The following is a 23,806-nucleotide window of genomic DNA, read 5'->3' as shown; positions in this document are numbered from 1 at the left end:
CTGTAAGAATATTGCCATTATTCAGTCTTACATTTATCCAACTAGTTTTATTCAAATTTTTTTTTTCATTTGACAGATGAGGTGACAGAATATGTTTGTATAAATATTTTATAGGAATTTCAAATGCTTTCTTAGAGGAGGAGAATTGCTGTTTTACTTCTACATGTTTTATTTATTTATTTATTTCTAAAGCATGCAAAACAAGGGTAGAGCAAATTGTTGTTGGCTAATTTTGTAGAAAATAGAATAGAGTGATGGCCTGAAAATAAAATAGGAGGGAAGAATTCTTTTTTTCTATGTTTTGACCCATTTTGCATTAATTCTTAGTTGAATAAATAAATTGAGGAATGTTAAAACCACCCCCAGTAATATTTTTTTAAACTTATGTTAAGAATTGGATTTTGAGCTCTCGAGTAACTGAGGTTGCTGGGTTTGAAGGACGATTAGTTGTGTTGACAGTAATTTACTTTTAACGTTAACCACTAGATTTTTCCCTCACGATAGCATTGTTATGTCTGTATTTGGAGTATCATTAGCAACCATAGAACCTGGAAGCTCTAGTCAACAACTGCAGTGTCATTGTGGTAGATCAGAGGAGCCAATCTTCTTGAATATACTAGCCACTCAGATAACATCATCATGGGTCCTGAAAGCTGCAGAGCTGGTACAATTTTTCTTGGAGAGCCAGCAGGTTAGGGAATTCTGGAAGAGTTTGCAAGTAGGAGATGGCAGTCACTTCTTAGCACCCCCTACGCTGTTGTGGGGTTGGCTTAAGTTAGGCTGGGTGTGGCAGATTGTCCTCTGGCAATGCTGGACTTTGTAATGGGTTTTGATTTGTTTCCTGCAACGTGTGGAAATACACAGAGGCCATCAATAGGAATTAAAGGTCATCTCACATAATTTCTATGTGGAAATTGCTCTTTATAGCTCCCTAGAAGTTCAGAAAGCTCACCATTTGCCATAGTGCTTGGCCTTTTGTAAACAGAAAAACAAAACAACTGTCACTAACCCAAAGGGCTCATACTTAAATTACATAAGAGACAACAGATACTTAAAGGGAGGCACAAGTTAATTAAGTTAATTATAAGAAAGATAATAATATGTTTTTTCATAATTACATGCGTAAGTTAGCAGGAGCCTAATCATAGTCAAATTTCTGTACAGAAGGGGACTGAAGAGAGATCTGAGTTATGACAATTTCTGATCAGGATACATTTTTCTTTTGTGAATATTTGGAAGACTGACTTTTAGTATATTCCCCTGTTTTAATTATCAATTTAACTATTTTGAATAAAATGTTATGTGTTTTTTTTAAACTTGATGGTGCGATGTGAAATTCTTGTTTAGTTGCCTGTTAGTCACAGCAAATTTCTATATACTTTTGGTATAGGCTCGAATGCTAATAACAGAGGAAAATCTCATGACCACTATCATCAAAACTTTTATGGACCATTTAAGACACCGTGACATCCAAGGCAGGTTTCAGTTTGAACGTTACACTGCTCTGCAGGCTTTCAAATTCAGGCGTGTTCAAAGTCTTATTCTGGATCTCAAGTAAGTGCATTAGCTATGTGCTGATTTGATCAATGGAAAGAGAAAACAGGATTAAAATTAACACTTGTATCTGTTTTTAATGTACTCAGGTATGTGTTGATAAGTAAGCCAACTGAGTGGTCAGAAGACTTGAGACACAAGTTTCTAGAGGGTTTTGATGCCTTCTTAGAGTTACTCAAATGTATGCAGGTATGTAAATCTGTAAGTTACAAAATTTGCACTGTGTTAAGATTATAGCAAGAAGTTAGCTATCATAATATAGAAACTGAGGGGATTCATTGTACCCTCTGTTTTATAATTTTAGAGCAATATAGCTTCTGGAATAGTTTTTTTCCTGAAACATTTCTCACCCAACTTTTTTTTTTTTATTGTTGTTTAAGAAGCAGTAAAAAAAAGACGAGTGATTCAAAAGGAGCTGTATGGGCAGACAAGGCATGTTCAATTGTATGAGTAAAATCTGCTCCATTTTAACTAATTTTCCATCTTTTTGAAAGATGCAGATACTACTTCAGTGTTAGCAGAGTTGATCCTTGTGTTAAAGCATATATTTTCTGTACCATAGCAGTAGGTGTCTTCGCTGAGGTTTTTTTTAGTCTTTTCACGTACTGTGTTGTCTTAAGAGGAGTATTTTAAAAGCAGCACAGCTTTTACAAAAGCAGATTTACAGTTTGATCAGTAACACGTGAATCAGAATTACATTTTTTTCAGTACTTCACTAGCCACTTCACACCCATCTCAGTGTTCTAGCTTTGTTAGCCTGTTGACGGCAGTCTCTTGAATATACTTTCTCCTATATCATAATGTTGATTTTCTTGTTTCTTACACCAAGATCTGATTAGGCGTGGGTACTCAGTCTTTACTTAGCATTTACCTGCATTTGTTAATATGTCTTTAGGAAATGCATTTAAAAATCAAAATAAATGTTTAAGATGATTAATGTATGTATGTAAACATCTTATGAAAAGAAACTTGAAGTTGTTATTAACAGAGCTAATACCTGAAAAATGCCCTGACCCATATTCTTATTTCCCATGCTTCCTGTTTCTTTTTCTTGTTGTTTTGATATATATAATTCATTTCTTGTTGTAGCAGCAATATGTTGGTAAGAATAGGTAACCGCTGTACCACAATTAGGCTAATGTGAAGCTATGTAAGTGATAATGTTGTTGAAATGTGCAATGCTTTTCTTTAAGGGTATGGATCCAATAACCCGCCAAGTAGGACAGCACATCGAAATGGAACCAGAATGGGAAGCGGCATTTACATTGCAAATGAAATTAACACTTGTTATTTCAATGATGCAGGACTGGTGTGCTTTAGATGTAAGTTCCTTCTGAAGTGTTTTCTCTGTGTGAATATTTAGTAATGGAGGTGGTGGTCATGAGAAGGTAAAAGAAACATCAGCGTGTGTAACAAGTTGAACAAAACACGTAATGGCACCGTAAGTCAGAATCTTCTGTGTGCAAGTATGCTTTCTCTACATCAAAAAATTGTGATCATCACAACACTGTTAAGTTATAATTAATAATTATTGAAGAACAGGGTGTAGAGAAACATGCCATGGATCTATGTAATGCTGCAGGATTGTAAGTCAGGTTTCTACTGCATATATGTTTCAAGTTCTCGCATTTCAGAACTTCAGTATGGTGAAATATTGTGGAACAAGTGATCCTAGAATATCTAAATATTCAATCTGGCCTTAATCTGTCACTATCAGTTAATGTACAAGTTGACTAAACTAGCATGATCATGAAAACCTTCAGGAAGTTCCCATAATTACAAAAGCAAAAGCCTTGCAACTGTTTTTTGCTTGCTTGGTTTCTTTTTTTTTCTGGTCAGACATCTCAGTGTGTTTCATGGTCTATGTCTGCCTCAGTAACTCAGATCAGTATTGAGTTCCTTATCTTAGTTTTGTAGGGACTGTTAGTAACTGTTAATACAGATAAAAACCCAAAGCCTATTTGCACCTGTCAGATGTCTTGTTGTTTACTGTGCTATTTGTCAGAGCTCTGCTTTTTTCATAATCTTTGTGAACTGTGCTCTTTCTTTTAGGAAAAAGTGTTAATTGAAGCTTACAAGAAATGCCTGGCTGTGCTGATGCAGTGTCATAGTGGCTTTACTGATGGAGAGCAGCCTATTGTTCTCAGCATGTGCGGGCATTCAGTGGAGACCATCAGATACTGTGTTTCCCAGGAAAAAGTCAGCATTCACCTCCCAGTTTCACGTTTACTTGCAGGTATAAACTTGCTTAAAAATATTTCAGGAAGTGGAAAATGTTGCGTGAATATAATTTGCTTTTGTGTGGATATAATGAACCACACAACGGCTGTTGAGAGCCTAAGTTTGGGTGTATTTTAGCCACTTTCTAGTAGTTTGATGGCCTAAAGGCAAAATGTTCCCAACCATTTGAGAAGTTAGTCTCAGAGCTGGAGGAGGTTGTCTACTGTCTCTGTGTTTGTCACTGGTGGGTGTAGGAAGTTACAGCTGCTTTTGTAGATTGTGTGGTGCAAAAGAAAAGCAACAAAACGTGGGCTGCAGTTGTCTGATTGTTATCAAGTGTGTTTAGCTGTCAGATTGAATAGACAAATCAACACTCTGTTAGACAACAGATTTATCAGGGATGTGTCAATAGAAAATTAAGCACTGTGTTTTTTCAACTTGTATTAGGTCTAACTTGCTGAACAGTTGTGTTTTGGGGGGAATGTTGTTTTAATCTGAACATACAGTCATATGATAATAAAATAAATTTACAGATAATTAAGTGAAAAGGCACTTCTTAAGTGACTTTTTAAAGTAAAATATTATGCAGACCAGAGTCTAATAACTTTTGATTTTTGAATCTGTAAGCAAACTCCCTTGTAGTTTTAAAGCAGAACAAACCAGGAAGTCCTTGTGTTTTGTAGGAGCCTCATTGTAGCTCCTGAAGTATTTTATAAGCCTCTCATGGCAGACAGCAAGGATGATATATCTGTCCCTGGTAACTTGCCCTGATCAACCCAGGCTGTCACTGAGATGATATGGACAAAAGAAAGACAAAACTCAGTTGTTTTACAAGTTCTATACAGATACACCTTTCCATAAAGTGTAGGGTTTTCTAAGTATTTCTCTTTAGGAAATAGGCGTGTAGCTCCAGAATAATAATTTTAAAGATCTGTAATTATTTGCAGAAAATGGTCAAACAGTACATTAGCTGATCCTTTTTGGCTCTTTGGAATTGTATTAGATGCTGTATGTGATATGTGTGTATTTGCTTTATTTATTCATGTAGGCTTGCATGTTTTGTTGAGTAAAACTGAAGTGGCGTATAAGTTTCCAGAGCTGCTACCCCTGGTATGTAATTAAACATAGCATACTCATTAAATGTAATTAGTGCTGAAGATGAAATTGCTTAAAGAAGTGTAGGATGATATTAAATAAAAGAAAGGGCTGTTTGGCCACGCATACTGTTTTCAAAGATTATCCTTGATAGATAAAATTACCTCTTAAGAGATTAATATTTGTCTAATCGTAACTGGAGCATGAGCCATCAGCATTGCTCTCTTAAATAATTCAAGACCCTGATGGAAAGTTTGTATTTTGTTCTTCATTCATTACTTTCTTTTTGTGGTAGAAATTATTTATAGAAACCACTGGCAGGACCTGATTTCCTTCTCCTTGGTGTGGATTCTAATTTCGTTCCTCAGTTGTTTTCCTTCCTGCATATTCTCACTGATCCCTTTCTTTAAATGGAAGGTTAAAAAGAACAAAATAAATTTAAAAAGGAGAAATTGTAACCAGCAAAGGAAGCCTCTTGTCTTTAAGCAGAAGATACAGTTAATGTTATTGAATTGACCAGCTGATGTGTTAAAGTACAAAACTTACTGTTTTGAAGGATAAACAAAAACCTTTGTGGGGTACTTCTGTGGGGCAAAGTCTGTGTGAGGCTGGTTAATGTTGATGAGATAGATTGTAAAAGGCTCATCAAGCCTTTGTAATATGTACTTTGAATTTACTTCTCTTTTGTATTCTCCAAACAATTATTACAAATATCATTCTTCCTTCTTTCAGTTCCATTTCCTCTTATATTCTCTAAATATATCAAAACGCTGTGTTTTATTTTAACACAGAGTGAACTTAGCCCACCTATGTTAATAGAACATCCTCTACGATGCTTAGTTCTATGTGCTCAAGTGCATGCAGGGATGTGGAGAAGAAATGGCTTCTCTCTTGTTAATCAGGTAAGTACATAGCAGCTGTGTAATCACTTTTCTGATTACTTCCCCAAGATTGATTTCCAAGATTGATTTCAGACCCCCAAATCTCTCATTTGTTTCCATTTTAAATTTCACTTGCATTAGCTTCCGTAAGGTTTGTGTGAGTTAGGCACTTAAATCAGTACTTGGCTTAAAAGCAATTTTTCAAATAATACAATCTTTGATATCTTAGTCAGAAATTGCTTTGTTGTTGTTGTTTTAAGTCTGCTATGGTGCTCAGTGAACTTTGTGCGTAAAGAAGCTATGAAGTATAATGCAGCTAATGCCCCTGTTCCTTTTTCCTGTATGCTGCCCAAGGATAGCAACAACTAGACCTATGATCTTTGATAATGCATTCATTACTTTTACATGAAAGCGCCTTGAATATTAAAATATACTCCATTCAAATTATTACCCTTTCTAAGGCAACTGAAATCCTAAGGGCACGTAGAAACATTAGAACCAACTCTGTGCGTCTTGTGTGTCCTGGCTCATAAGCCCCCATCTTCAGTAGATAATTGCAGTGTATGCATACTGGGAGGTTGAATTAAGCTGCTCTTTGCTGATGCTTCTTGCCTCTTAGTCTTAAAAAAAAAAAAAAAAAAAAAAAAGCCTATTCTTGTAAGGTGACATCTTTGTCATTATTTAAAGTAAAGGCAACTCAAGTTGCATACAATTATAACATCTCTCAAGTTACTATGGACACTTACCAGATCTGAAATGTCAGTTTTGGTAGAGGAACAAATCTGTGTTAAACTGCACTGGCTGCCAACATCGTGAGGTGAGATGAGTTTAGTTTAGGTACTGTGGCTCCCACAGTCTGGAATTCCTTTCTTTTTTGAGCACGGCTCACATTCGGCCAACTGCTTTTGGGTGTTTTCTGATATGAAAGGGCATCTGTGTGCAGGTTAGTAGTTTGAGAAAATAGAAGAAGGCATGCCTATGACTGCTCCGTGTAATTCTCTAGAATAAAAATAAATGTACATGAAATGTGACGTTTGTTAATTATTTTGCTGGTGTTTTTTCCAGATTTATTACTATCATAATGTGAAGTGCAGGAGAGAGATGTTTGACAAGGACATAATAATGCTTCAGGTAACCATGTGTACTGGTTTATATTTTATGGAGCATTTTCAGGATTCAAGTGCGTTTGTTTGTAGCTCTATGAAAAACTTTTCAAATCCTCTTCAATAATGTAATGAATGTATACATTGCCTCTTCTCCCTTCTTACTTGCTGTGTTGAAAAATCTCTTCTTGAAGTTCAAATCTGGCAGTCAGCTTAACTCTGACAACGGAATGTCTGTGTTTCTTCTATGCTGAGTGGGACGAAAGTTAAAACTTGCTGCTTGCTTCCTTCACCTAGAAGGAAAATGTTTTCACAAGGCCCTTAAATCTTTCTTAGATGTGGCAGTACCCAATATAGTGCGTGTATTCTGATTTACTTCTGGGTTCTCACATACTTCCCTAAGGCTTGATCTACCCCTGATTCTTAATTATCTTCAGCATCTGCTTATTTGGGTTGATATCCTGTGGTTACATCGAAATGATTCTGTCTAAAAAAAGGTCTCACTAACTATACTAAACTAAGAACAAATAATTGGCTAAATTAGATACGTTTTTAATGAACAGATGATGTTTTGGAATGTAGTATTTGGAAATGGAAGTAGGTATGTGTCTAGCTGGATGAAGACACTTGTATTCTTTCACAGAGGATTTGGATAATCTCTTTAAAGTCTTCTATCTCTTGTTTTGAGAACGGGATTTCAAAATCTTTTTTATTTATAAAACAACGTGCTATATAATAAGTGATAATAGATGGTATTTATTATGCCTTCTAAAAGTTGGATCAACAGGAATAGAATAGTAGAGACAAAAACAAATGAAAGTCTTTCTCTGTTTTTTATTTAGATTAGAGATGGAAGGAATAATCCTGAATATTTTGCACTTAAATGCTATCAAAAATTATTAATAAGTCGTAGCACCCTACATACTCAAACCTGTGCTGTTGCACTATTGGAGTCCTAAAAGAGTAAGTCTAATTAAATCTCCGTGCCAAGGATAGAGAGAGATGAATTTAATAAATAATATTCTGTCAACTTTGCGTGTGAATATAAAAGCATTCGATAGTAACACTGAATCTGTTTCTAATCATTTTCTTCTTTAATAGACAGGTGTGTCTATGATGGATCCAAATCACTTCCTGATGATAATGCTGAGCCGCTTTGAACTTTATCAGATATTTAGTACTCCAGACTATGGCAAGAGATTTAGCACAGAAAACACTAACAAGGTATCTTATATATGGATTGCATAGGAAAATCTGTGGTTTTCTTTTCAAGAATATGTTCAATGCTGTCGCCCGACATTTGTGCAGTTTCTTGATTAAAAAATAAAGTAATTATTTGGATTTAGTTTGGCCAGTTTAAAATATGCATAAACATTATACATGTCAAAATGATAAATGTCAGAAGCTGCTGCATGATTTTCATGTTGTTGAGGAAGTTTAAGGCAGTTGTGACTGCATTATAGCAGAACTTAAATTGGGGAATACTAAGGATGAAAAAAGGTTTTGGAGCACAGTAAAATATTTTCAGCATATGATTATTTTTTTTTTTAACCTTTAAATGAAACGTAAATTCTTTTTCTTTAATTCAGGATGTTGTTCAACAAAACAATACTCTTATAGAGGAGATGCTGTACCTCATCATAATGATTGTTGGTAAGCTCAGAATATGTTTAATGCATTTTTTAAGATTCTCTTTAATGGTCTGGAATATCAAATTCAGTTCTACTTTGAATGCTTTGTCATTCTTGAAACTAGCTTTGTTTAGCATCGTGACTTTTTCATTAACATAATTAATTTTTGAATGGACCAACACAGGATTTCACAGCAGAAACTTATTTTTCAGTCTTTTCCTTTAAATGACAAAAGAAGATCAAATAATGTTTAAAAATACTCTAAAATAAAATAAAAATATACTATTCTTTTATCTTTCTAGGAGAAAGATTCAGTCCTGGGATAGGACAGGTAAATGCAACAGATGAAATCAAACGAGAGATCATCCATCAGCTGAGCATCAGGCCAATGGCTCACAGTGAATTAGTAAAGGCATTACCTGAAGATGTGAGTAACTTGGAAAACAAAACAAAGCCTTCAGTTTTATAAGGTTAATTGGTGAAAATTAACTTTGAGTTAATGCTGCTTAATGGAAGCAGCATGATTATGCAGAGTAAAGTTAACACGTGAACAGATTAACAGCTGTCATAGAGAAGGTAGGAAAACACTGTAGAAGGAGAAACACTGTGAAATAGGCAGGAGCCTGAGAGCTTCTTCAGCTCTCCTCTTTAATGCACTTTCTTATCAGGCCATCTGGTCAGCAGTCTCTGCAGTCTGCTTGTAAATCCTAAATAGATGTATGCAGGTGGGTTGCCAGAGCTACCCAGAAATATAAACTCATATTTTAAAGCTTAACAGTAACTGAAAATATATGAAACCAGGCACAGTATAATGACTTGTGAAACCTAAATGCTTCATTTACATGGATAGAAGCATTTACTTGAGTTCCAGTATGAGTACTTTTGTAAGGATGGCAAGGTATGATTTTTTTTTTTTGAAGTTTTTTTGAGTAATCTTTAAATGTAGTTTCAGAGGGAAGTCAATATTAAAACATTCTTTTACTGCACTAGTACTACTAATCTAAGCTAGAATTAGTAGTTCATTATATTTTCGGTCTTAAATACGTTTTCCCTGTTAACAGCTGTACAGGGAAAGGGAAAGGACTATTAGAAAGAACTTAGAGATGATTTGAGCTGATTTTTTTTTTTTAATCTCCTTTTATGATTATCATTTTTCAGTGCCTTATCCTTCTATCTTTATCATTTTTAAACACCTAGAGACTGGAAATAGTGGCTACATATTAAGATACATTTAGTAAGCTGGCTCAGTTTTCTTCTGTTATGTTCTGAGTTTATTTTGACAGGGGAAAAACAGTACAAATGCAGTATTCTTAAAAGTGCTTTTCGCAGGCCTGGTATTCCTGACCGTGTGTTCACATTCTGTATTTTAGCATTCTTGGGAGTGTCATGAAAGTGACTTCATTCTCCCTCTGTTTTACTCATTCATCTAGTGCTGTGTGTTATTTGAGTGTATTTAAATCCAGGATCTGCAGTAACACGCTGTTTTGCATTTTGACTCAATATAGGAGAACAGAGAGACGGGAATGGAAAGCGTGATTGAAGAAGTGGCTTGTTTCAAGTACGTTTCCCTTTATGCTAATATTGTAGCTTTTAAAATTAAATATTTAATTTGTTGAGAATAAGAGGGCAGAAGAAACAGGTACTGGTGAGTAATGAAAGCAAGGAAGACATTCTCCTGTGAAATTTAACTCAAAAGGAATATTTATCTATGACAATATAGCAGTCTAGCATGGAAGTCATATGAGAGATTTCCATGTTCACTGCTGAGAATTAGGCTTGAGTGTTGGTGGAAACTCGGTGCCCAGCTGCTATTTGTCTCATAACAGTCTGTTTTCACAGGAAAACACAGGTTGATTACTATCAGTAGTAATCTTTATTTACTACGAGTAATAAGTGAATCTCTTCCCTGTCCTCCACCTTGGGCTTTCCCAATGGCTTTCCTGAAGTGCATCATTTTTAATGCTCATTTTAGAGTGCTCACTGAGCAATGCTTTTAGCTCTTCTGGTTGACCATTTGTACTCAAATGTTATAACTGGTAAACATAAATTTTACAAATTTCTTGATAGGAAACCTGGATTAACTGGCAGAGGACTGTATGAATTAAAACCGGAATGCACCAAGAACTTCAATCTGTATTTCTATCACTTCTCAAGGGCAGAGCAATCAAAGGTAATTAATTTCAAGCTTCTGTTTTTCAGTTTTCTTTTTAATTTTTTTCCTTTTTTCCACAAATGTTTCCTCTGTGAAGAAATATTGTCAACTGCTACTTTTAAAAAGTTGAATCATTTGAGACTGTTGACAGAATTTGTCTCAGGTTTTGCAGTGATTTCTTTATCATTAGGTGCTTTATCTTATACAGAGCTGCTGAAATCAGTGGGGCTTCAGGAGTTTTATCTGTGAGTTCCCTTATGTCTTGTTAGACTGAAAGTGCTTTAACAGTCTGTATTTTTACTTACCTTTATGGACATTACCATTTTATAATTTGTTTTATGGGTTTTATGCTACTAAAGAATCCAGGTTGGCTCAAGCAGAAAGATTAATTTCAAAAATGGAGGCCTTATAAGAGGTTGACATGTAGAATATAATATGTACAAAAAGGACATGGAAGCTTCCTCCTTTTATTTAAGGCAGGGTTGAGCTGGAGAGAAACAGCAACAGTACAACAAAGAAAATAGGAGTGCTTTTCTAAGTTTTATATTTCTGAACGTTTTGAGTAATATTGGCGTCATTCTATTTCAGGCTGAAGAAGCACAAAGAAAGCTGAAAAGACAGAACAGAGAAGATACAGGTATTTTTCTTAGAGAGAAGAGGGGAGGAAAGAGAAGCACCTGTCCAACTGTGTATTGCCCTGAATAACACGTCTTGGATTAGCCAGATATTGGTGGGGTTGTAGCAGTTTCTCTGCTATCCTTCTGACTGTAGTCAGGATTCTAATCTATGCTAGTTTATTCTTTCAGCTTTCCTTTCCCGCAAGCAGTATCGAATGTTACAGCCTACTATCTGTGTTACTTTTTATCCAGCAGCTGTATGCTGTGCAGGGTTAGAATGTTAAGCTGTTTGAAAGTCAGATATTTGATACGGGTGTTGTAAACTTAATATGCTGAAATGTGAAACTCATATTTCTTTTTCAGCACTTCCACCACCAGTGTTGCCTCCTTTCTGCCCACTTTTTGCAAGTCTGGTTAATATTCTGCAGTCTGATGTCATGCTGTGCATTATGGGAACAATACTGCAGTGGGCAGTAGAACACAATGGCTACGCCTGGTCAGAGTCCATGCTGCAAAGGGTATGCTCCCTTATTTAATGCTGTGTGGATGGTAAAGAATGAGTATGTATTTTAGCCATTTAAATTGGTTTGTTTGTAGATTTAGAAGGCTTAGTGGCACATCTGGAGTACTAGAGCATTCTGGCAATTTGTAAGTGATGAAAAAAGTGTTTGACTCAGGATTAACTCCACTGAGATTGAAGTGTATTCACTTTCAAATGCCATTGAGGCTACTTTTGTGCCAAATACAGTAACTTTTTTTTTTTTTTATTTCAAGGAGGCCTGAAAGTAAAGTTAATGATAAAAACTTTAAAATAACACTAAACCATTAAGGTTGGAAAAGACCTCTAAGTTCATCTCATCCAACCATCAATATATAGAATGTTGGAAGTTGGTTTAATAATTTCAACTTTTGGACAGTTAAATTTTGTATGTGTTTAGAAAGGATTAAAAATGTGCATAAACTTCTGATAATAGCATGCAATTTTTAAAGCTAAAGCTAAGAAATATGAGAAGATACTGAAATTTATTCCAAAGTATTGTGTTCCCCTTGACTAGAAGGAGAGCAAACAGAGACAGCAGTGGTATAAGGTGTGTAAATCTGCACAGTTTCAGGAATTTGTCAACACACACTGTTAATCCTGTATAATATAGCTTTGGTGCAATGCAACCTGTACAGAAATCACTTCAAATATGTTCTTATTTATGTATTTTTTTTATTGTATTGACTTCTAACGAATTACCTGAACTATGTAAAGAGATTATGCATGCTTTAAGAGAAAAAAAAGAACTAAACCTGATAATTTTTACCTAGGTTTTGCATTTGATTGGAATGGCACTACAAGAAGAAAAACAGCATCTGGAGAATCTCAGTGAGGAGAATGTTGTAACATTTACCTTCACTCAGAAAATATCAAGTATGCCGTTCTCTTCATAAGTAGAGCAAATTTTAAGTAGAAAATGCCAGTCCATCATATTTTCTTCTTCTGTAGCAGTACTTATTAAAAGAATATATTTGTTGATCCGTAAAAAATTGTTTTCAATATTATAAATAAATAAAAATTCTTAGATTTTGCAGGAAAAGTTGAGCAGATTATATATATTTCAAATGTATGTAGCAATGATAGTACCTTTGATAGCAGCAATATTTAATCCCTTGTGCAGAAAAATCCAGAATTAGAATAATTTCCATGAGATCTAATTTTTAATATCATGTAGCACTTTTAACAAAGATTGCTGTACATGATCAGACTCTTGCAAAAGCTGTTGCTGTGTTCTTAATCAATTGGAATTTATTTGATGCTTCTTTGCATCTTCTGACTAGTGCCTGTAATTCTATTAAGACATGAAACTGCTAGAATTGCAAATAGGTGGGAAATACAGCGCTGCAAGTTTGACATAGCAGCTTCCAGGATAATAAACATTCAAGATGTTTGTATGGTGCATTTGGTCTTGTAAATAAAGTTAGCGAATGAGAGTTGTAAGACAATTTCCTCTAACCTTTCAGGATTTAGAGATTATTAATGAAAATGCCTGGGGGAGCGAAAGTTATGTATTAGTTGAAGGAATTCTTTAGTTGTTGAATATATATGCAGGTGTGGGTTTTTTGTTTTCTTTGATAGTAGCTGGGGTTGAGTTTGTCATTCTGTTTTTTCTCAGGACCAGGAGAGGCACCCAGTAATTCCCCTAGTATACTTGCTATGCTAGAAACACTGCAAAATGCACCTCATCTGGAAGTGCACAAGGACATGATCAGGTGGATTTTGAAGGTACATCTGTTTCATATAATTTATGAAAACTCTGAAGATTGTTGAAACTTCCCTAATTCTACTGCAATGATTTTCTTATTTTCCATGTTTTATTCTGTCTACCTTTTATTTTTATTTTTCTTGGAATCCTAGACAACACATTATCTGGTCAGCGTTGTTGTTTGCACAGTCATGTTCATGCCACAAACTGAGAGATTTTGTTTTGTTTTTGTTTTTGTACAGACTTTTAATACCATTAAGAAACTAAGAGAAAGTTCTTCCACAAGTCCTGTGGCTGAGAGCGAAGGAACTGTTATGGAGGAGGTAAAACAAAGCTGTGGCAGATAGCTGATCTGAAACAGGTCCACACTGTGACTAACATCAGACTGTTTCTGATCACAGTTCTGAATCAAAGATGGCAAACGTCAGTGATTTCTTCAACTTTAGTTCTGTCTCACAGCTTGTAGATCAAACAAACCTGTCTGTTTGCAAGACCTATTAGGAGAGTCTCAGGTCTATTTTTACCTTGCAATACATACTGTAGCCTCCAAATCTTAGGCGAGTTTACCAGTACTTCTTATAGCACTGATCACAGCAGTTAGGGGATCCAACTCTTGTTCATTATTTCAGTTTCATTGAAAATTGTTAAAAATACATAGATATCATTTATTTTACTATGCAGGTCATTCCAGATGAGCTCTTCTGTTTAATCTAGCTGGACATGATGTCTCAGAAACACGGGCCTTAGAGCACTGTAGTGAAATTAAGAGTACAGCTAGCACAGAGGGAGAGCAGCACAAGATGCCTGTCACTTCCCTTTTTATCTTATGAGTGCTCAAAGGGAAGAGAAATACAAAATGTGGTGAAGGGTTGAGGTGGGGGAGAAGTGCTCTTCTGGATCTGCAGCTCCATCTGGCATTGAATATGAGCCAAAGACAAGAGGCCCTCAGAATTTTTTGATAGACTATTTTGCCTTTTTACGGGACTCCAATTGCGTAGGGGTTAATATAAGTTACATATGGCAGCAGCTAACGTAAGTTGTCCGTTGTTTTAATGGCTCACTGATTATTAATACTAATTGAATGATAAAATTTCAGAGTTCACGTGATAAAGACAAAGCTGAGAGGAAGCGAAAAGCTGAGATTGCGAGGCTGCGCAGAGAGAAGATAATGGCCCAGATGTCTGAGATGCAGCGGCACTTCATTAATGAGAACAAAGAACTCTTTCAGCAGACTTTGGAGGAGCTGGATACTTCAACTTCTGGAGTGCGTGATAATAGGTAATGAAATCTCATTGGAGTTTTTTTCTTTTTCACTTGTCCTATTGTTACTGCTTTAAAAAGTGCTTTTTTTAAAAAAAAAAAAGTGTTCTTGGAAAAGTATTTAAAAGGGATTTTTAAATACCAAGAAAGGAGCAGTAAATTGAGCCCTTTTCTCTTACTTGCTGGCAAGATGATGGATACTGATTTATTCCTCCCATCTCTCCCATCCTTGCAGTGCTTAACATCAACATGCAAATCTTTTTGTTTTGTATTAAGTCATCCAGTAGCTTTTAGCTTGTCGGAAAACAATGACACAGTAAATAGGAAATAGCTGATTATATGCATGTGAGGACCTGAAAGAAAATTTGCTGGTAGCTGGAAATACAAATTGAAGCATGTTAATGATTTTGTGGGGAAGTGGAGTGTTTTCCAGGCAATTAAGTTACAGTGGTATTGGAGGGTCACAAATACAGTTTGTGTTGAATTGGAACAGTTCTCTTACTAATGAGAGGGGGTACTTTTTTTTTTTTTTCCTGGAAAAATGTTTTTGCCTAATTTTTTCTGGAGACATAAATATTGTTATATATGTGCCAAAACTGTTTTGTCAGAGAGTGTTTATCATAAAGCTAGAATGCATATTGCATTTGAAGCATGATTGAACTGTGTATATATATGTATATATAAAATATATATTTATCTTCCAAATAATGTACTCACTAATATTCTTTCTGTGTTCTAGCCCTGTAATTTCAGATGCAAAACTCACAGCCCTGGGGCCAGAGCAAACTAGGGTAGCTGAACGCAGACAGATTGTTATGTGTATATTGTGTCAGGAGGAACAAGAAGTTAAAGTGGACAGTAGAGCTATGGTGTTGGCAGCATTCATTCAGAGATCAACTGTGTTGTCTAAAAATAGAAACAGAATTATTCCAGACCCTGGTAAGTGGTGTTCATAATGATGAATGCATGTCAGATCTCTGTAATGACCACGTTTTCTTTTAACGCAGCAGTGTTGCCTTCTTAACTGTGTAATTGTGAATGACTTCATTATAAGAAATGGTAAAACTCCTGAGTTCTAAGTGAGGTGGTTACATGTCCTAAGTAATAACATGAAATAACTGTGAAACATTATCAGAAAGAGTTCTGTCAGCCATTTTTGATAAATTATTTGTAAATATTGAAAACAATAAACCAAGCTCAGAAATGTTTGTTTTTAAACTCATAACATTATAGGGAAAGAAGTGCTGGTATATCCTTGTGGTTTTGCAGGAGTATGCCTTCTTCTCAGTTAAATCATTTGTAATGCTTCATAGCGGTATTGATTTAAAAGAAAAAGAAAAAAGAAAAAGCCTTTGTGAAGCAGCTTCCTTTTTATTAATGGCATTATTACAAAGATGCCTGGATTCTATTATATGCAAACACAAAAAAAATTTCCATAATGAATCATGTTGCACTCTGACCCTGAAGATTAATGTTCTTAGTCTCATTATTTAATAGAACTAAACCACCAAAACTGCAGATAAATCTTTGGCCCAGAACCTCTGATATCCAGTCTAAGCACAGTACATACACTCAAAACAAAAATTCGGAATGAGCTAAACAGTTTCAGTTGTGGATTAGTAGTGTGCTTTATGCTTCATCAAATGAATTGTTCTTTTGTAATCAAGTTTAGTTATAATGCAAATGCAGTTAAATCTTTTATCTGCGGTGAACTCTTGAGATAAATGTTAATTTCAATGTTCTTTTGTTTCATTTTGAATACAGAAAAGCATGACCCATTGTTCATGCATCCAGATCTGTCATGTGGAACACACACGGGTAGCTGTGGCCATATTATGCATGCTCATTGTTGGCAAAGGTAAAAAGCTGTATTTCAGTTAAGTCCAAATAGCTCAGTATGTACAACACTTAATTGCAAAACTAATATCCTATAGCAAATTTAAAAAGCAGTGCCATAAAGCAATCACAGCAGCTTACTGCTTTAAAAATTGTGTGGTGTTATAAACATTGTAAGCATGTTTAAAATAATTTTCATTTGCTTTCTCATCTCAGTGAAGGAGAATCTGAAGCTGCACATGACAGCTTTCATTCCTTTTGAATATTTATCCATGTACATCATGCCCTGTGGTACACATATCTGAACTCTGAAGCTCAGGTTCTTTTTTTACTGCTCAGCAATCGACACGTTCCTGCTGCTGCTTGTGCTCTTTATTGAAGTTTTAAATGACAGTGCACCCCTTGCACTTGTAATTCTTCTGTAATGTTTCATTTGAACTAGAAGCATGTGTCCTAGTTTGAGCTTATCTTTGACACAGTGAGCTTTATCCCTTGTTCCTTGTTAAACCTTTTCAGTTATTCTTTTTTGTGGGAGAGTATAAGGATAAATGTGCTTTGTATCACCAATTCTATGTGGCAAACATGGACTGGTAAGCCTCTGAATTCTATTAGGCCCTTGCTTTGGTCCTTGGTGTGGCTTCTCAGGTGCCTTATTGCAAATTCTGCCTTACTTGTGAAGGCTGTCAGGGGCTCCTGGAGATTGTGTCTGCAGCTGTGTAGTGATTCCCATGCAAGTTTCGTTTCTCATAGTCTTTGATACGTGCTCACTGAAGATGTCTTCAGTTCTTCCTTCAGTTCTTAGTGTGTAGGTGATGTACAGTCCTGCATAGTTACCATTAACTCCTGGAAATGTCCTTTGCCTGTGTTCAGACCAGTTTTGTGATGTTGTAGGGCATACTCTAAACTATCCTAGAGACTTCAGGCAGCAGTTATGTGTAGCAAAGTGGTGGATTTGGTTCATTTCTGAGATCAAACACCAGTTTTTCCATTTGCCCATGGGTAATGCTCGTGGCATCTTCTATAATTTTATGGGAAACTGAAGGCTTTTTTTAATCGTTAAGCATTTTTTCTAACTTTCTTTCCCACCCTTCTTATAAATGGATATTGGTAAAGTTCAAGCTTAAATGTGATTGTGATTGTCTAACAAACTTCAGAATTTTGTGACTGCCAAAAACTGGGATAGCCTGCAATTAGACTGATGAAATAGTTGATGATTGAAAGGGTGGAGATTTTTCCTTCAAATAATTCTTACGCTTGTCTGGGAAGAGGAAAACAAGTGTCTTCATAAGTATTCATGAATTTCTGTATTAAGGAAATTTTCTAATAGCATCTCAAATATGTCTTGCTGTTTTCTGTAGGTATTTTGATGCTGTCCAAGCAAAAGAGCAACGAAGGCAACAAAGATTGAGAGTACACACAAGTTACGATGTAGAAAATGGTGAATTCCTTTGCCCACTTTGTGAATGTTTAAGCAACACTGTTATTCCTCTGCTTCCACCACCAAGGGTTTTGTTTAACAGGTCTGTTTGCTTGTTTATATACACCTTTGCAAGTATAAAAAACCAAAACAAACAACCTCCCAAACATTACTATCCTCAAAGCCACTTAAGAGTTCCAACGTACCAGGCAATCCTTAACTAAATTCACTGTTTTGACTTTAAAATTACCTTCAAAATTAGTTCTCATTTGTTCTAGATCTGATTTTTATGTTTATTTTTGTTTTGCGTTTTTTTTAATTAATATTGTGGAATAAACTTGTATGAATGAGATATGAGTATTGCTAATTTTAAGCAATTTAGTGCTAACTCAAACTATTACAAGAGCCTGATACTGGAAGTTGCAGATTTGGTCTCTCACTGCTGTTGCTGGTCTCAGAGCAGTTTTTGGGATCTATTTAAAACAAACAAAAAAAGAAAAGTAAAAACTCCCCCCCAAACTTCACCTGAACCAAAGGCTATCAATGATCTCAGGAAAAACATTCTCTCTGGGTTACTTTTTTGCCTTTGGAAATGCTTACTGTTCTCTCTTGTGATAATCTCAATTTGCTTGCTTCTTTCTTTTGGTCTGTGGACCTTTCTAGATTTTATGTGGTTTGGAATGGTGTGAAAGGCCCAAGAATTGCAGGAAAAAAAAGACTTAAAAAAATGTGGACGACCCTCTTGAGGAAACAAAAGATCAGAGATGCCTATGAAATATTAATTTTTAATGTAGTTTGACTTCAAATAACATGTCGTCTTGTAATTACTTTTGGACAGGCTAGACTTTTCAGGCCAACCAGACCTCACTCAATGGATCAAAACAATATCTCAGCAAATAAAAGCACTATATTTACTTCGAGATGAAGACCGTTCAAGTAAGTCTGAGAAACTGTCTATTTGTATGTGAAAATGTTATGTTGTGCATGCAGAGGACCTAACGTTATGGTTCTACCACTGTGAAGCTCAGAGAGTGTGTAGAAGAGGCAAGAATAGCTTAGCATTTCAGTTTCTGGTGATGTGTTCCTGCACCTTTTTATAATGTAAAAACAATGTGTAGGTAAATAATAATTTATTACTTCTTGTTATAGATAATTCTGGCAGTTCAGAAAAAATGGATCAACTTCAACTACCTGAAGGATTTAGACCAGATTACAAACCGAAGTACGTATTTACATCTGAATAAATCTTTAAAATCTTCTCATGAGATGGTAATATGGAAATAGAATGTGACTTCTGTGCTACCTCAATAATACAGGTGAAAAGTATGAATTTTGTTTTATTTAAAGTCGATCCTATTACGATGATATTGGAATCCAAACCACAAGCAGTAAAAACTATATGATAGAATTTCAGAGGAAGATGTGGTTCATGAGCATGTAGAGAGGACCTGCAGTTGTATAATTTTCAGTGTGAAGATTGTGGGTTTTTTTCCCTCTATTACTGTTAAGTAGATTAAGGAGTCATCATTATAGATAGTTCAGCACAACAGTAAAGCATGAAGGAAGTCTGGGAAATCGAGGGTGATTTCAGCTATTGCTATGTTTGTATTTGACTCTATCACTTCTTCATTTGGGGAGAGAAGGTAATTACGTGCTATGGACATGTCTGCAGACTGCACACAAAAATGCAAGACACCCATCTTAGGTGCTGATGGATTTTGTCATCACTAACCCACAATTCTTTTAATTTATTCTTAACTATTAGCTCTGAAAAATATGTTTTTTTTAAGGCCATGGAACGAGACTGGCTCAAATAAAAAAAGTAATGAGGAATGTAGCTAACACAGAAAAGAGGTTTAAAGAATCCAGTGATGCAGAGAGAGATACTGGAGTTCTCACTTTAAAATTTATAAATGTGTAGGATGAATGCTCAACATTGAAAGTGTTATGCTGTCAGTAGGGGAAATAATAGATTAGCATTATTATTTTGTTTCAGGAATCCATATTCTGAAAGCATTAAGGAGATGCTGACTACATTTGGTACAGCAACATACAAAGTGGGCTTGAAGGTTCATCCAAATGAAGAAGATCCACGTGTACCTATAATGTGCTGGGGAAGCTGTGCTTACACAATACAGACCATAGGTACTAATGTATTCATTTTGTTCCTTTACGACATGGATTTCAGAATTTAGTTAAATTTACAACATTAAAATGTTTTTGTATTTTCTTGTCTTCCCCAGAACGAATTCTAGCTGATGAAGATAAGCCATTATTTGGCCATTTACCTTGTCGACAGGTAACGATTAAGTAGCAATTTCTTTATCTACCAGGAGAAAAAGAGAGAATTGCGCTGCTTTAATGCAGAATGTCTAAATTTTAAGCTATAGTTCTTTGGTAATTTTCTTTTTCAGGATGCTAGATAGATTAGATTGCCATCTAGTCAATCAGTATCTGATTATTAAAAAATCTATTTTAGATTTATTTTTAAATATACTGACAAAAATAATGTTTTATTCATTATTCAGTAAGGCCAAGATTTCTCTTTGTAGCAGTCAAAATAAGAATACCAAGGAAACTTGCATAACTGTATGAACATCAATATCTCTGTTGTTCTTAAACACTCAGACTGCTCCCTCAAACTTCAGCTGAGGAGCCCAAAAGACTGCTATAAATCAGAAGGCAATTTTCATATTGAAGAATTTAGTTAACTGTGAAAATCTTTTTTTGTGTGTATTTAAAGGATGACTGCCTTACATCATTAACAAGATTTGCAGCAGCTCACTGGACAGTCTCATCTCTTTCAGCTGTACAGGGTCACTTTTGTACTCTCTTAGCATGTAAGTTTGCCACCTCATTTTTCTCCTCCTCCCCCCACACAAAGATAAAGATGCTTACAGATGACAAATCAGTATTTCCACCTGTGTACCTATATATTTCATTGTACTGAGAAAAAATATCATATCTCTTAGTTTGCAGTTCCAACATGAATTTCAAGCAAATCATGTGAAGTTGTGTTGACTTTTCCCAGGATTTCAGTTGCTGCTTGTGGAAGGTTTCAAGAGTGAAAGAGAAAAAAGTGTGGTCTTTCATAATACAAAAGTTATATATTGGAATTTTTTTTAAAAAAAAGGAAGTTAAATAATTGTGTTTATTGTAGTATTGGAAAGAAATACAATATTACCTGAGGTCTGTAATGTATCTGTGAACTTTGCTGTCTTTAAAAAGTAGGTTTTGTGATAAGGCAGGATGTAATACACAATGTCATATATTAGTTGGGAATTCTGATTAAAGCATCCGACATGTTCTAGGCTTGAATCATTTACAAATACAGCTGAGAAGTCTGGAAATCAGCTTACTGTTAAAGTCAGATGAATATGATGCTATTTTTTTTTTTTTTGAAGGTTATGGGTGACTGACATTTCTGAAATTAGACTTCTTTAGATAGTCTAGGATTTTTTTTACTGATAAATAACAGTACTAAGAATGAAATAATTAGTTTGAACATCAGTGAGATTCCAGAGTAAAATTTTAGGTTCCGTAGTGGAATGTATCTTTTCTAAGGGGTAGAATTTTAGTAAAGCCGAAGGATGAGGAACAATAATTACATGAGAGGACTGCTCTGAAAGGGTATTAAAGGCTGGGATACTTTGAATGTCAGTAGAGCAGGGAGGTTTTTAACATGCATGCCCACACTGAAATTGCTAGTGAAATCAATGCCACCTACTTCTGCAAATGATGGGCAGTTTTGTGAGACAGAGCTTATTTCACATGGGTTTGTAGCAGTAATGATTGAGTGCTTCTCTGTGGGAAGCAGAACAGAATGTTGCCAGCTATTTGACTGGAACTTTGTAGCAAGCAGTTCCACATGGCTTGGTGGTTGATTTTTTTGTTTGTTTATTTAAATCTGAGATTGTATTTCTTTAAAGCTCTATTTCCCTCCATCAGTCCCTCTGTGCAGTTACATAAGCAACTGTACTACTTCTGTTTTTCTGCAAAACAATACTCGATATTTTATTTTCCAAGGCAAAGAATAAGGAGGACTTTGATCTGACAGTGTTCTATGAATTAATTGTAAATAAAGATAGCTTATTGAAAAAAATCTTTTTTGAAAGACCCTTATCTGGTCAGGTTTTTCTCATAGAAGCCTGTTCAAAGATGTGGGTTAGAGTTCCATGGTGTTATGCTTATGAAAGCAAGAACATCCAAAATGTGAGCAATGCTGAAATGTTTGATGGTAGAAATAGCTGTAAAATGTCACAAATATTGAGCTGTTAATATTCTGGCCATCAGGGCAACAGTCTTCAACTCAGATATTCTTCAATATCTTCAATATTCTTCTATTATTCATAATATAATACATATATACATATATATTTTTACTGTAGCAGTGCTTTTATACTTTGCAACTTAATGCTTACAGCCGCACTGTAGAGCTGTTCTCACAGCTGCAGTTTCAGCTCTTACTATAATCTGTTTTTATTGATCAGAGTAAGGATGTTTGTGGCTATTCCCAAGTTGTTTTAAATATGTTTTAACTTTTCAAGAAATTTTATTTATGCTTGCTTTTAAATGGAGGTACTTGGAATTAAGTGTGTGGACTGTTGTTATCTGGAGTGCTTCAGTTCACATTTCATGGTTACTGTGAATGGTACTGAGACAGAAGAACTAATTCTTAGCTCTTTCCTAATTAGAGATTAAAAAAATGAATTAAAGACTTAGCAGTGTGTTTTTGAGTTCTGTAAGGGAAATGATTTACATGAGGTGAGTCCAGGGAGCCTTGTAAGGTTGAGCAAACTGCAGAAGCTTCCATCTGAACAGCTGTCTGACAGACAAGGATCAGTGTTTTGATTGAGTCTATTTGTGGTCAGAAGTTGAAATACTGTGGCATTTTCTATCCCAGTGGGAACACTAGCAGTGAAGGAGAGAGGCACTGTCAAGAGTAGTAATGGCAGCATTTAGTTGCAGTTGTTTTGCTTTTGTATCATTTCAATACAGTAGTCAAGTAGGCAAAAATTTGCAATGAATGACTCTATGTCATAGAAGGACTGGAGTTGGAAGGGACCTCAAGATCATGAACTCCAACTCCCCTGCCACATGTAGGGCCACCAAACTCCACATTTAATACTAGAGCAGGCTGCCCAGGGCCCCATCCAGCCTGGCCTTGAACACCTCCAGGTATCTGGCATCCACAACCTCTGTAGGCAATTATGTGGAGGATAAAAAGGGAGAGGAGGCAATGTTGTACTACTTGCTTACAGTCTTGTACAATAGTGTTGAACAACTCTTGAAATCTCACATTTCTGGTAAAAAAATATATACTTGTATGTTAAATTCTTTAAGCATATTAAACAAGGAGATTGATCTCATTTTGTAACTGAAATAAGCTAAAATGTTTTTTGTATTTAAATACTGAATTGGTAAATGTATTTTTTCTTTAAAATACTTAGCACTGGTGCCTAGTGAGAAAAATGGAAACCTTCCATGCATACTTGATATCGACATGTTTCATTTATTGGTAAGTATTCCTTAATATATATTAACAGTGTTGTGCTCCAGTAGGCACCATGTAAAAACTTCCTTGGAAACTTGAATTCTGGGTGAGGAATCTTTCAATAAATTCAGCATATTCATCATTACAGCATTTATTTATTTATCACTGATTAAGACCATTTAAGATATTTTTTTTTCTTGCAATTTACTTCTGTAAATGCAAGTGAGTTAAATGAAGAGGAATGTGAACTTTGGTTGTTTTTAAGAAGAAAAAAGACAGTCATCGTTCTGCTAAGTAATG

At 35.3% G+C, this 23,806-nt stretch overlaps 1 protein-coding gene across 2 annotated transcripts in view; it reads left to right on the top strand.

Moving 5' to 3' along the window:
* The window catches only part of UBR2 (ubiquitin protein ligase E3 component n-recognin 2), a 51,161-nt gene that overhangs the window by 18,406 nt on the left and 8,949 nt on the right, over positions 1-23,806 (top strand). For both annotated transcript variants that reach the window (XM_048935760.1, XM_048935761.1), the window contains exons 12-38: positions 1,391-1,554; positions 1,644-1,743; positions 2,748-2,876; positions 3,607-3,790; positions 4,823-4,884; positions 5,661-5,771; positions 6,816-6,881; positions 7,955-8,077; positions 8,443-8,506; positions 8,787-8,911; positions 9,990-10,042; positions 10,552-10,654; positions 11,225-11,273; positions 11,617-11,771; positions 12,565-12,667; positions 13,410-13,519; positions 13,742-13,822; positions 14,596-14,777; positions 15,499-15,698; positions 16,524-16,617; positions 17,954-18,115; positions 18,851-18,948; positions 19,162-19,234; positions 20,009-20,157; positions 20,256-20,311; positions 20,756-20,852; positions 23,463-23,530. In XM_048935760.1, the coding sequence (XP_048791717.1) occupies positions 1,391-1,554; positions 1,644-1,743; positions 2,748-2,876; positions 3,607-3,790; positions 4,823-4,884; positions 5,661-5,771; positions 6,816-6,881; positions 7,955-8,077; positions 8,443-8,506; positions 8,787-8,911; positions 9,990-10,042; positions 10,552-10,654; positions 11,225-11,273; positions 11,617-11,771; positions 12,565-12,667; positions 13,410-13,519; positions 13,742-13,822; positions 14,596-14,777; positions 15,499-15,698; positions 16,524-16,617; positions 17,954-18,115; positions 18,851-18,948; positions 19,162-19,234; positions 20,009-20,157; positions 20,256-20,311; positions 20,756-20,852; positions 23,463-23,530 (2,961 nt within the window). The remainder of the gene's footprint in view (positions 1-1,390; positions 1,555-1,643; positions 1,744-2,747; positions 2,877-3,606; positions 3,791-4,822; positions 4,885-5,660; positions 5,772-6,815; positions 6,882-7,954; positions 8,078-8,442; positions 8,507-8,786; positions 8,912-9,989; positions 10,043-10,551; positions 10,655-11,224; positions 11,274-11,616; positions 11,772-12,564; positions 12,668-13,409; positions 13,520-13,741; positions 13,823-14,595; positions 14,778-15,498; positions 15,699-16,523; positions 16,618-17,953; positions 18,116-18,850; positions 18,949-19,161; positions 19,235-20,008; positions 20,158-20,255; positions 20,312-20,755; positions 20,853-23,462; positions 23,531-23,806) is intronic.

Source organism: Lagopus muta, chromosome 2, assembly GCF_023343835.1.
Source record: "Lagopus muta isolate bLagMut1 chromosome 2, bLagMut1 primary, whole genome shotgun sequence".
NCBI lineage: Eukaryota > Metazoa > Chordata > Aves > Galliformes > Phasianidae > Lagopus > Lagopus muta.
This window is presented reverse-complemented; position numbering and strand designations above follow the sequence as displayed.